Source organism: Astyanax mexicanus, chromosome 6, assembly GCF_023375975.1.
Source record: "Astyanax mexicanus isolate ESR-SI-001 chromosome 6, AstMex3_surface, whole genome shotgun sequence".
Classification (NCBI taxonomy): Eukaryota; Metazoa; Chordata; class Actinopteri; order Characiformes; family Acestrorhamphidae; genus Astyanax; species Astyanax mexicanus.
Genome location: NC_064413.1, coordinates 36,267,135 through 36,281,582, shown reverse-complemented (window position 1 = coordinate 36,281,582; position 14,448 = coordinate 36,267,135). Strand labels below are relative to the sequence as shown.

At 37.0% G+C, this 14,448-nt stretch overlaps 1 protein-coding gene across 1 annotated transcript; it reads left to right on the top strand.

The window, feature by feature from the left end:
• The first annotated feature begins 480 nt into the window (after window positions 1-480).
• On the top strand, window positions 481-6,736 carry LOC125802413 (uncharacterized). Its single transcript, XM_049480404.1, has 5 exons — window positions 481-622; window positions 2,588-2,696; window positions 3,500-3,619; window positions 3,720-3,798; window positions 3,964-6,736. The coding sequence occupies exons 1-5, from the start codon at window positions 525-527 to the stop codon at window positions 4,053-4,055; spliced, it is 498 nt and encodes a 165-aa protein (XP_049336361.1). The 5' UTR covers window positions 481-524; the 3' UTR covers window positions 4,056-6,736.
• The last annotated feature ends 7,712 nt before the right edge of the window (window positions 6,737-14,448 follow it).

The following is a 14,448-nucleotide window of genomic DNA, read 5'->3' as shown; positions in this document are numbered from 1 at the left end:
GTATCTACAAATTAGCAATTTTGCAGGAGAAGAAAAAATGGAATTCAGTGGAATTCAATTGCTCTGGTCAACTTCTCTCTGTGTGTTCATTCTCATTTTGTCTGATTGGGTTTCTTTTATGCGTGTGTAAGGTACCATATGTAAGGTACCGGTGTCTAAGGTACTTTATTCATAAGTATTTCTGCCTTGTGTTTATTGATTACAGAAATGGGTAAGGAGATGGAAGGGTGTTGTCAGCGTAACATTTTCTACTTTATTTAATTAAATAAAAAAGTAACTTAACATTTTGAGTTTATATTAATGTTAATTCATCGTGGTAATTCTCAGTTTAGTGCAGAATGTGTAGAGTCTAGTTCTTCTTTGGCCTGAGCCGCTGAGCAGAAATGAAGTTTTCTCCTAATTCAATTTTAGGCAATTTCCTTTGGAGATGTTCACAAGACTATCTTGTGATTTTGGCTGTTTATTCAGAGTCCACATCAGAGGCGTTCGCTGTAGCATCCTGTAAAGCAAGGTTGTGGATCACCATGAAGTTTTCCAGTTGGATCCTGGTTGGTGTCGTGATTTTAGGGCTGTTCACACTGTGTTCTGCAGGCCCTCTCCACGCGCAGTGCAAAGTGGAATGGTAAGAATGTATTCATTATTTATTCTCCTCTAAAGAATAAAAGAATGTGTTTGGTTAAAAGTAGGGGAATCAGATTGACTGCAATTGTTTTAAACCTATCAGAAATAAAAAAATACATTTGAAATGTATTTAATATGTAAATAATTCTTGTAAATATCTCTCTTTTCTGTGTGGGCAACTATATTACTTTTTACTCCATTACTTTTGCACACTGTTTTTAACTTATTTTTGACCTAGACATAGATATTCAGTCCAATGGTTTAACATCAGTGTAAGATGATAACATTTTGCGACGGTTTATGTCTGCCTAAATTATGGAATAGATAATATATGTGCATATACTGTAGATAGGAAAACCTGGCACTATAGTTACTTATAAATCCATCTATAAAGATCAAAGACAATACCTATTTCATATAAAAAAGGTATAACATTTACTGAGGTTAATAGATCAAAATCACAGAAGGTGTGATTGTTTTTGTGTAACTGTTTGTTAAAGGCTATTTATTATTACTTTTTCTTTAAAATAACACTGTGAAATCACCACAGTAACTATACATTGAAAATCTGTAGGTAGTTTAAAAGCATACATTTCAATTTATTAAGAAAGTCTATACTGTAAATTACCGCAATAAAGTAAGTTCTATGGTTAATTTTTCAACTTGACAGGATCTGGTTTATACATTTTATTGATAATTAAAAAATACCCAAATATGGCATAGAAGACTGTGGGCCCTATCTTACCCCCTGCTCAAGGCGTTTCGCAATGCTCATTCGTTTCTTACACCCTATCAATAGTCTATTTTATTGCCTTGCAACCATGCTGTTAAAATAGCATCGGAGTTTAGAAAGAAATTTACACAGATGGGTGTGGTGGTCTGGAAGTGAGGTGTGTTTAGGTAAATTTCTGGCGTGTTGCTATTTTGGCGGCAAAAACACAGGTGCAACACTGACTGATGATTGGCTGTTGTCTAGGTTATTTCAGAGACCATTCCTATCTCAGCTATGCACGCACACTCGGACGCGCTGCAGAGCACAAACCCGATTTTTCCCTCAATAATAAACAGGATAAAGAAAAAAATATCATTGCAGTACCCTTAAATGAGTGGCTGGCGTACCTTCACTGCATGAACGAGCAAGTCAATATCCTTTGCTGAGACACGCGAAAGTGCCGTGCTGTTAAGATGCCAATGCGCCAAAGTCAGAGCACACCTGGCTCTTGAAGGGAATGTGAGGCAAGTGACACACAGATTGGTTTATTTTAAGTTATTTCACATTATTTCACTAATAATTCACTATTTTTTTGCACTCAAAATACACACAAAACACACCCTAAATCTACCAATTGACGTCTCGCCTATAGATCGCTTAAATTAAGCTCTATGTCTTGTTCATTCAGTCTTTGCTCTAAAGTACAGAAGCATGTCTGTTCATGTTCTGGGATGCTCTGATTAGACAAAACAAAGTCATGTCTTCTTTACTTTAGAGAAGCTTAACACCAAGGGCATTTGATCCAGTAAAATCCAGTATATCTGTTAGTCTGACACAGCCATTGTATGGACTTGTGTGGTATCACATAATCACATAATATTTTACATCACATCTTTTTAGTACTTTATTAGTCACATGGATAAAGATATTTTTTATCTTTACAGATGTGGAAGTGTGCTTATGAATTTTAATACATGAATTCAGCAATGCGTCCTTCATTCCACTAGATGGCATCCCTTCATTTCAAATCCAGTGCTTCTCAATTTATTTAACCTTCTGTTATTTCCTGCATGTTCTCTGTTGTTCTGCACCTGACTCAGCTCCCGGGATGCTGTATAGTTATCTCCTGAGCTGAGTCAGGTATAATACAGAAAAAGGAAACACAATAATGTTTGGACCTTCTTTAGAAATGTAACTCTCTGTTAATCTCTGTAAAACCTCATGTCTCATGTCATGTGCATGCTACTGTTTCAGGTATTTAGGGGTTCCCTGCAGACGTGTTTATGAGGGCTTGGTCTCTCAGATTAAGAAGTGGAGGACAATGTCAAGCTGCACTATGGGGGGAGAAAGATGTCTCTATAAGGTGAGTCTGCATACGCACTTTTTACAGTAAAAACAAATTAGATCCAAAAATACACTACAGCAAATGCAAAATCATGGCAACAATTTATTCTACATGCCAACAAAACTATGAATATAATAGTAAATTCAGAAGCACAGCAGTAAAATCGGGAAGATGGCCGAAAATACTGAAATATGATAGAAGAATAAGCAAAACAGAAATCTGACAACTTATTTTTAAACATGACAGCAAAATTCAGAAAATTACTAGTGAATTCTAAAATATGACAGCAAATTTAGAACAATTACAGCACATTTTGAAAAACTACAGCAAATTCTGAAGAAATACAATAAATTCAGGGGAATTTGTTTTTGGCAAATACAGTAAATTGATAAAAAAAAATAATACATATTTAAAGTATGTAGTAAACACAAAACCATAACAGAAAAAATAAAAATCTCACAGCAAATAAAAAAAATGAAGCCAAAAAATAAACATGACAGCAAAGTGTGGAATAAAATTTAAATTTTAAAATTAAAATTAAATGTTTAAATGTGCTGCCATGTTTGTTTTCTGCTTTTGTCATGTTTCTGAATTTGCTATTGTGTTTCTGGTGGGGATTTATTATGTTGTTTTTGACATTTCTTTTATTTCTTGTTGTGAATTTAATTTCCTGTTGGGAATTTAATTATTTATTATAGTTAAATAACACATTTAGATTCAGATTATAGCATATTTAAACAAAGCATCGGTCTTAATGCTTCACAGCCAAATAAAGTAATTGACAGTATTTACTGAATCTTTATGTTTTTTTGTATTTCTAGCTCCAGTCAGCCTCCCTGCACTTCATTGCAGCAAAGCACACCACACCAGTAAAGAAATATGTGGACGATATCAACTTCAGATTGGTCTCATATGGATTTTTCACACATTGCCACGTATCGGTATGACACCATCAGCACCTTAGAAAGCTTTGTATTTTAATTTACCACAGTGCTTCAACTTATTATTATTACATGTCCATATCTCTAACTCAATCCTTAGGCAATGTCGGTCTCAGAAACTTGGTACGCTGTCACAGACCATGGCACCAATTACTGCAACCTCTACAACTTAATGGAAGGTAATGCATTACATGCTTCAGATACTTCAACTTCTTCACAGGGATACAACAAAAAGATCTTTTAACAAGCTTCAAATATGAACCGAAATGAGCTCACAGAGTTATAGGCCGCCATTAAACCCGGTGGGCTTGTGATTTCTCACTCTCTTTCCTCCCTCTGTGCAGGGAGTGGACTGACTGAAGCTCCGGGATTTAAAGAAATCACCAGTGACTTCTTGTGCACCCAGAGATCCTCTGCCAACTGCACTGTGTACTGACACTGAGCAAGCTAACAGCTTTATATTACATTATGACCTTAATACAAATCAACATTGTAGATATTACTATCATACTCAGGGCATTACTATCAAATCAAGCTTTAAACTCTTCAATCAATCAATCACTCAATATTTTCATTCATATATAGAGTGAGATATATATGTAATAGAAAACTGAATTAAATTTAATTTCCAATACAAACAAACCAATCACTCCAATCACTACACTCTACCTTAACATAACTAATAATTGTAATAATTGTTGTAATACATGTGTTAAAATAGGTTTGGTTCACTACATAAAGCAAAAGCTAATGCTGCAATTTAATCAGTAACGTTAGTGTCTAATTAGAACAATGTTTTAAAAAAAAATGTATACAGTGCACATATGTGTCTGTATATTTACCAGTTTGTGATGGGCCTCAGTAGGATGTGGATCTCATCAAATAAAATACAGACAGAGCTCTTTATGCATTGTGATGTTTAGTATGTGGTGTTTAGTATGTAGGCAGTTGTATGTGCTTGTTCAATCTGATTTAAAGGCTTTACATATTAAACACCATCATGAGTAAATATTGTAAGTGATTATATGGCGTTCTATATCCAAAACAGTACACTGCCTGGCCAAAAAATAAATAAAAGTCGCCAACTGGATTTAAGTAAGTAAATGATGTGTGGTTGATGCTGCATTTGGCAGGTCTAGGTTCAGCAACAGTATGTGCTGAAAGAATGAGGTCAGCTGACTACCTGAATATACTGAATATAGACCAGGCTATTCCATCAATGGATTTTTTTTCTCCTGATGACGCGAGGATATTCCAAGATGACAATGCCAAGATTTATGAGGTTGGAATTGTGAAAGAGTGCAGGTTTCAGGGAGCATGAGATCATTATTTTCACACATGGATTGTTCACCACAGAGTCCAAACCTTAACCTCATTGAATATCTTTGGATTGTGCTGGAGAAGACTTTGTGCAGCGGTCAGACTCTACCATCATCAATGCAAGATCAATCAATAATGCATCACAGGATTGAAATAAATCGTGTAAAAATTGCATATAATACAGCGGAATATAGTCACAGCAAACGTGTGCTGCAATCAACAAAATTTTAGAGTGTGTGACCTTTTTGGTGAAGGATGGTGGATATTTTTTGGCCAGGCAGTGTATAATCATGCAGTAGGATAAATCTGTAATTAAACAGAACAGATGAATATAAATTCACAAATCCAAAATGACCTGAAATGAACAGTTTTTACAGTTTATTTTACATCTATTACACTTTTTTTTTATTCAACAGGGGCGATATGCTCCTATAACTGTAGAATCTAGATGCTAGAACTATTTAACTCTAGTTACGGTAGTATATTCAACCCTGCATATATTTTACTTTATCAATCACTTATTTTACTATTATCATGCTATTATCTTGTTTTATGCTATATATCACCTTATATACTGTATAATAAATGTTTAATACATACAAGTTTCACATACTGTATTTTATCTTGAGTTTTTTTTTCTTCTATTTTTTAATATTTCTTTATTGTGTTTCTGAAATGTAACAGCAGATGCACATTATATTTTATGTGCTGTCTCCTGCACAAAGTAAACTTTTTAGGAGGCAAAAATAGCTCTCAGTGCTGGTGCGGAGGGCCTCAGTCTTCAGAGAGACATTGTTCTTTTTTGACACATGGAGCAGTTTTTCTCTTAAAGACAGTAGTGTTGTGCAGATCCACTCCCAGCCGTGTGGATTGGAGGGCAGCTTTTATTAGGACAGCAATATGCTCAGCCCGACTCGGCCATCCATCACAGAGAATCCAGCGCTCATCACTGTGACACTGCTGGCCAGCGGCGTCACTGTCTGTCCTGGGCTTTCTGCTCTGCAGTGCCTCACAGTTTACTGTAGAGGGCAATGTCTGCAAGCACCTCCTTCTCTCTGTGTCTTGTGTCTGGACCTGGGAAAAATCGGTTTGGTCTAAAGAACACCTTACCATTAGCATGCAACATTTGAACTCTTCTGACAAAGTAACCATATACAAAGCATTTCTGCCTTTTGGGAGAATTTAGATGTTTACTTTAATATGGTACCATATTTTTCGGACAATAAGGTGCACTTTAATTTTCCTAAAAATCGCCAATGCACCATATAATCCTGTGTGTCTTATGTATGAATTCTACCAGTCAGGTTGTATGGAGCAGTAAAGCCACTCCACTGAAGTGCAGCGTAATAATGGATTTTCAGTGAAGCAGTACTAGCATTAGCTGCTAACCGCAGCACTAGCTCTTTCACCGTTCAGAGGTGAGTATGTCAAACGAATGTAGGATGAACCTGATAGTGCCCTGGCGACAGGAACACTCAGGATTCCTCAGTGTAGCACTGCTGAGCAACATTTACTAGTGCTAAGCGCCGCTAACCGCATCTAGCGCTGCTGCTAATCGTGCTGTTGAAAATATTGGAAATCTAAGCTCACTGTATATAAATGGAAGCGCTTTACTCACCCAAATGAACAGTTTTCAGGAGAGAAATCTGTGAAGATTAACAACATGGTGATACCCTTGTTCCTTACTATTGTCACTCAAAATGTGCCTTATAATCTGGTGCGCCTTATGTATGAAAATAGACCAGAAAATAGACCTTCACTGATAGTCTGCCTTAAAATATGCTGCACCTTATAGTCTGTAAAATATGGTGTTATTTTATTTATTTATTTTATTATTACGTTTTTTGTAATGCAAGAAAAGTCAAATATAAAAAAGAAAGATAAATAGTGTTATTTCATCATTCAAACAGCTGTTTTACAAATATTTCTGTATTGATATATTTTCCCCCCAGGCATATTCATTTCAATGGTGGGAATAATAAAGTACTAATATATTGATATTACATTAGTAATAATGCAGTGATGTTCATGTTTAAAATGTATTTTAAAATACATGCAAATGTGGGCATCTATATAGTTATAGCAGTTATATGAGCATATGTTAGGTAAACAGGACTGATCTGGTGATAAAAAAGATGATATATGACAGTGCTATATAGGCCTGGTCCAAGGGGAGCACTGTCCAGTTTGGACACACCTGCTTCCAACACATCTACTGCAGCTTATTAACTAATTAACAGCTCTAGCTGAGGTGTGTTTGAACTGGATGTGTTTGATACATGCAAAGCAGTGGTTGACGTAGGGGCAAACCTGAAGACCACTGACTGGTAATATATATATATATATATATATATATATATATATATATATATATATATATATATTCTTTTTTTCCATTATGATCCTGCTAAAATTTCCTCAATGGTTGCTCTTTGTAAGACAAGATCATTGAGCAACCTTCTATAATTCACTCTTACAAATAAAGCTGCTTTTATGCAAAAGGTTATTTGAGTGATGCCATAGAAGAACCAGTTTTGATTCCATAAAAAACAAGATAATGTTTGTAATGCAGAGGTGTGAAAATAAAGGACTTCTCCTCCCCTTGATGTAAAGTGTATTTTTCACACTTTTTCAGACTTACACTCTATTACTGACAGTATTCTTAAAACCATACAATTAAGCATAAACCTCTATATTTAAGGATATAAAGTGTTGTAAAAAAAGTATTTGCCCCACTACAAATTTATCATTACTTATTTCATACTTATTATTTAGATATCATACTTATTTAAGATGAACTAACACAATTTAAAATCAAACAAATATAGCCTTTTTAAATACAAAAACAGTTTTAAAATGGCAATTTCATTTACTAATGGAAAAAAAAACTATTCAAATCAAACTGGCCATATGTGAAAAAAATTTGGTTGTGCCACACTTTGCCGATGTGCTTCGGATCATTGTCCTGCTGCAGAACCCAAGTACACCTGAGTCACAAACAGATGGCAGGAAATTCTCCTTCAGGATTTTCTGGTAGAGAGCAGAATTCATGGTTCCATTACTTACAGCAAGTTGTCCAGGTTCTAAAGCAGCAAAGCAGTCACAGACCATCACACTACCACCACCATGTTTTACTTTTTAGTATGATGTTCTTTTTTTTTAAATATTGTGTTATTTTTAGGGACAATTCTTTTTTCACACAGGGCCAGGTAGGTTTGTACAGATTTTTTCCTTAATGAATAAAATAGATTTTTGTATTTACTCAGGTTATCTTTGTCTGATTAAAGTTTGTTTAATAATCTGAAAAATGTAAGAATGTTAAAAAAGCAAAATACAAAATAAATCAGTATGGGGCAAATACTTTTTCATGGCACTGTTTGTATAATGTATAGTGAGAAACAGGCACATCTCTAATAACTAAACTGATTCTTTCTGAGCAATAAGTACCACACCAAAATCTTCCACCCTGCTCCCCAAGCACCACACACCCCTCCACTACTTTCTCTTAACACAGAGGCGGCTCTTGATGGGTGGCTCTGTGGTGGGTGGCTCTGAGCTGGGGGGAGTGGGAGGAGGGCGTGTAGAATTTGTGACAGCTCTTTTTCCTGCTGGCCAACCCAGCTCTCAAAGTGATGAAATTTGTCATTGATGAAAGGGTGCAAAATCCTCTCAAAACCAATTAAAGAGGCCCTGGCCCTCAGGGGCAGCAACCAGCAGCCTGACAAGGGCCCGCCGAGGGAGTGCAGAGAGGTAATCAGTGCCTGGCTATTGAACAATATTGAAAAGCACAACAATAACGTACAATAAATCACTGGGCGAGCTACAGTGGATATGTGCTCTCAAGGACAAACGGGTTGTCCTCTTAGGTACAGAACTCACCTTGCAACATGCTTTCCACCATTCTGCTCTCACGCTGTTATTCATCTCTCCAAAGCCTTTTTAAGCTTCAGAGTGAGCGCACTACAGGTGGCAGGGATGTGAAATTAGTCTGTGCTGTAGACCATATAGTACTGATGAAGCACAGAAACCTTGTAAATCATTTTTTTCTTATTTCATTTTAGAGAAAATTACTTAAAAAACATTTTTAATCGATTTCCAGTGCAAGTAAGATTTTTTCTATTTCAGTTTTTTGTGAGGCAGCAATAATATGCAAGAGTGTAATACTTTTAATTCCTTTTTAGCTTGCCCAATAATAATAAAAATAAATTCTCCAAACGTTTTCTTGCTAAATCTACTTACAAATGTACTGGGCCTGGGTTCCCAAAAGCATCTTAGTATTATGAACATCTTAACATGGAGAGAGAGATAGAGTTCTCAGTGTGAAGCTCGCTTGGCCATTTAAGATTAATCTAAGTGCTAAACTCTTTTGGGAAACCCACCCCTTTATAATGTATTATTGTACTGTATATTAGACTTTTTGCTTCATCAACTCGATAACAAATAACAATTTAAACCTTTGTTAAGTTGCATTTTGCTTGTTCTAAATAAGTCATCAGCCACAAATGGTTCATTTGGGAGGAGACTGAAGAGAGTCGAGAGGAAAGATAAAGTTAAAAAGGAAGAGACAGGGTGGTGGTGGGTTGTGAAGAGCATAGGTGTTAAAAGTATTGACATTTATTACTCAGGGTTTAAAATACACTATCAATAAAGTATCAACTCAAGTAAAAAAGAAAAAAAAAACAGCTTTTTAACAACTTGAAATATAAAAATAAAGTAAAGTAAGGGGGAAAAATGTCATTAAGTTCAAGGACCTATAGTTCACTACCCTTTCTTGATCTCTGATGAAGACTCACTGTGATCATGTGAGCGAGGTAGAGGTCGTATTTATAGGGTGCCAGATGAAGAAGTTCATAACACTACTTTTTGTAGTTTTGTAGGTAATTAAAGCATCAAAGATCATAATGTTATTTTTTTTTTACCTATTTTTTATTTCTAGACTGGCAAACAGACCAATAGAAAAGATGCAAGAGCCACATTAGTTACATTTTTTTGTTATATTTTGTTATATTTTCTGTAAAATTAAAATGCACTCCTGCCCTCAAATGATTCTTTGTGAGATGCTATAGAAGAAGCAATGGTGGGTCTATAAAGAACCATGTTTGTCATAAAAGGGAGTTAGTCATAAGAACAATTTAAAGATCTAAAGAACCTTCACTTGATGTAAATATTTTTCACAGTCAAACAAACATTTCATTTATGGAATAAAGAAATGTCACCCTATATTGTAATCCAGCAGCTTTTAGATACAGTTTGTTTGAGAAAACACAGAAGACCATTTGTGTATCTGAATTACACCCTTAAGATTTGTTGTGTTTTCTGATGCACTCAGGAAGCTGCGATTTGCCTTCAGTCAGACCCCATCAGTCAGTCTTCTGGCATCGCTCTCATCTGGCATGACATGGCATCAGATCAAGGGATGAGAGGAATGTAACTGGAGGGCTTTTTCCATGTGCCCCAGTCAGTAACACTGAACATCAGCCCCCCGACCAATCAGACCCCCACCCAGACAAGCACCTGTGAGACTGAGAGCGCAGCTTGACCCTCGACCGAGTCACACACACCCACCCGCATAATATGTAACATCGTCATCCAGCGGCTCTTCATGGAGAATAAATTTCCAGATGCTGTTACACTTTCAGTGCAGATTAAATCTCACCAGCGTCTGGCCATAGCCTGCGTTTCCCCAGGGCAGAGGCAGAGTGTGCACTACCTGACAGCATTACGCTTGTCACCAACATACGCCCGGCTTTTCTTCCCCCTCACTGGGCCTGTCACTTTCACTCGTGTCCTGTCCTCACACAGGGAAATCAGAGAGAACACAGCGTCTTCATCCCTCTGCAAAATGTGTGAAGCTTTATTCTGTCTTATTAGAACCTTATTAAAAGACTTAAAATAACATTGATTTTTACACTAAAACCTTGTCAATTAAATAGTAGCAGTATTTCTAAGAGGGATAGGACAAAATATGTTTAATAAATTACACCAAAGAACTTCTGTGACCATCCCTGCAGAGCCAAATATTCATATGTTCATTCTAAAAACTAAAAAGTTGTCTGAAAGGTTTCACAGTGTGTTTTGGCCAGGTCACATCTTTCTGACATCTTTTGCTGGCTCTTGTCGGCTTATTAATGCATCATATTAAATCCTTTTAGATTTATTTGCTCTGAAAGGATACCACAAAACACAATGCACGTTTTAAAAGTACTTTCCAGCATGTTCAGTTCAACTACACATTCTCACCAGAGAAATGTACAGACTGTCACTTTAAGAAGGTTCCTATTCTTTCTCCCGTAAAAATGCTATTTTGAAGATATGACAGTTTTGCAGCATAACAGTCCTGAGCGTTAAGTATGCTTGAAACGCTGTTTTCGTAAACTGATTTATATGGGGAAAATCGTTTAAGTCTATTAAGCCTTTGTTCCATTGCATGTGTTCTCTCCTTAAGGCCGTGGTCCTTTTTTAAAGTAATATGTTAGACCTTTCCCTCTAATTAATGTTTTCAAATGAAATCCTAGTGGAAGTCTTTATTAGGAGCTTTTAAAAACATCTGCAGGAATCTGCTCTTTGTCACTGATTCATTTAGCATTAAATCAGAGCTGAGAAATAAGAAAACGTTCTCATCTTCTCTATCTGCTGCTTTACGGCTTGCCGTGATGAACACATCACCCTCGATTAGAATGCAGAGCAGACATTCCCATTTAAGGTGTCCAGTTGGTCATTTAGCGAGGTGGTCGCCAATGATTTTTTTTCTCTTTTAGACTCTCTCTGTGTTTTAATGAAACTCTCCACTAACATGATTTCATTTGGTCTACGCATTAATGGCAGGGGAAGTAATAATTACATTGAAATATTAATTCAGCCCTTGAGACAGAGCCATGAATCACTGGCGTGACCATGTCCAACATAGGCTCTCATCCTTTTTTTCTGCCTCTGTCCGACTAGACAAATTAAAAAGACAAATAATTGCAATCCACCCTCAGAGAACGGAACCGGTATTGTATTTAGAAAAAAGTGCGTTTGGGAGTGGTTGAGGGAGGAGGGAGAGTGATGAGGTCCATTTGTTATGCCGTGGTCTGGACACACAGCTCTTAATGACAGACAGAGCAAGAGATCAAGGACAATGCTCTGGCTGTTGGTGTGTGTCGGTTAATACTATAGGCATGATAAGGGTGATCAGTATGGAAAATACAGCCTTAGCTATGGGATTCAAAGCAATCTGCCAATTTAAGCACATACACGTGTGTGTATATGTTCAAATAAATACCTAATTTAGTAATTTAGCATCTTCTATTATTGATTCATTGGTTTACAAGTGATTGTGGTGTAAATGAAGCCAGCCTTAAACACTTTAGAAGTTAAGAAATTAGCATTCAGATAAAATTAATAATAATTTTACCCTGTGATGAATTGCACCTAACAATTCCAAACCCACCGTAACCCAGACCAGGATAAGCATATCAAAAGAAAAAAGAAAAATGAATTTTAGAACAGTTTGTGTGCAAATTTATAGATGTGCATTGTTAAAATCCTTGTAACAAAGCTAACATGTTCTCTACATCTGCTGATTCTTTTGTAACATTTACCTTAATCAGATTTTTTTATATAATGTATGTGCATTAATGAGATCCAGCTGGTGAGGGACTATTCAGTTAATGGTAAACACAAACATAATTTTCATAATGTGTTTAAGTTTGAGTCAAAAATGATAATAAAAAATGCCAGACTGATGAAGTAGAAGCCTACATACAAAGGGAGGAGTGCAACACTGGCTTTAATGAGTTCCTGCAGTCGTGGACCGGCAGTGTTTTTCCATATTTAGGGGTTTAACAAGGAACTGCAGCATCCTTGGACAGAGGAGCTTCTGAAAGAGGTGCTGTAATCCTTGAGTAACTGGACTGGCTAATTAGAATCAATCTCCATTCACATATTTTGTCTGAAAATGAATTTTCTTTTTTTTAATCTAAATGTATCTTTGTTACTTGCGCATTTCAGAGTGTATGTTAGAAACAGATCAAGGTTTCCCTTAAGCTCCGCTGCTGCTCTGGGTTTTGTGAAGAGCGATGGCCCTTGCTTGTGTTTAGATGCGTGCTCACCCTCCGCTGCTTCTCCTGAGTCTGCAAGCCATCCCTCAGCCTCTCCTCCTCGGTCTACTGCTATCAGTCACCGGCTCTCTTGGAGCTGAATGGCCCGGCGCAGCCTGGGCGATGGGATTAGTGGTAGGGAGCTGGAGGGTGATTGCATTTCCGTGCCGTCTCTGTGGTGGGGGTGGCGGTGATGGGGCCAAGGTGGGCACAGGTGAAGGCTAGTGCTGCAAGCCCAAGGAAGGGAAAGCTTTGGAGAGCCAGACAAAGAAATGGATGTATGGTCGGTGTCACACGGATGTGTCCACGTTGTTCATCACTCAGTGCTTCAGATAAAGGGAGGCCATCATTTGGGCCTCGATTGCAGTTTGCAGGTTTGGGGAGAATATTCCCAAAGCCAAGCTCATTCTGAACACAACAAAGGAAGAAAAGCCGATCTTACTGACTGAGACAATCATGCTGCAGATTCAGTATTGTGGTTCAAACTTGAATGATGAGATGATTAATCCATAAGTAATTAATTTAGTTTGTTATCTTAACATAAAACAAAATGCTGCCGATGTTTTGCTGTAGGGGTTTAGTGAGGCAAATCTGTTTATGTGTGGATAGTCCAATAAGAGTCAATACAAATTGGACACATTATGCAAAACTCACTTTTTGCATGCTTTTGTATTTCCACTTGTGGGTCTCAAATGTCCCTATAAACACTCTAAGCTAAAAAAATAAAAAGATCCACCTATTTTCTGTGAATTAGTTAAAAGAGTTTGTGGTCAGGCGATGGATTGGCAGCCTGTCCAGAGTGAATACTGCTATCTGCCCGATGTCGGCTGGGATAGGCTCCGGCCCTTAATAGATAAAACGGTTGACGATGAGTAATTGACTGAGTTTGTTGTCAGAAATCATATGCTTCTATTGGCCGTTTAATAATGGTTACAATAAGGAAACCTGCATACAACCACCCTGGTACCAACCCCTCGCCTGTCAACCCCTGCCAGAGACCCGCCTGCTACACCAGTTAAAAAAAACACATTTTTAGCCTGCTTGTTATGAAACTCTGACTTTGTCTGAAGGAGTGATCTGTACCTACTGTTTATGGCAAATCAGCAGATGAAGGAAATGTAATTACAGTACTTTCAAAGAATGAGTTTGGTCCTTCTATCGCAGTTAGCAAGAACTAGCTTGTTCATATTCCGTCATTCAGCACAAGCTAACACTAACATGTAGTGAATGCTTAGTGTAAACAGTGCCAGCAGCAGATTTTTGCATAAAAGTGATAGAGCCCTTAAATGGTTCATTCTGAAAAGAAATGGGCAAGAATAAAGCTGATGAGATCTCTCTATGTGAGAATGATTTTTCTGTAAACAACTTCATGAACATGTTTACCCTATCGACACACTTGCTTACATGCTTATCCTATAGACATATTGT

Excerpts from the sequence above, each read along its gene's own strand:
- LOC125802413 (XM_049480404.1), top strand. The coding sequence starts at position 525 with ATGAAGTTTTCCAGTTGGATCCTGGTTGGTGTCGTGATTTTAGGGCTG. Across the intron at positions 623-2,587 it reads GCGCAGTGCAAAGTGGAATG|GTATTTAGGGGTTCCCTGCA; the intron begins GTAAGAATGTAT and ends CTACTGTTTCAG. Across the intron at positions 2,697-3,499 it reads GAGAAAGATGTCTCTATAAG|CTCCAGTCAGCCTCCCTGCA; the intron begins GTGAGTCTGCAT and ends TTGTATTTCTAG.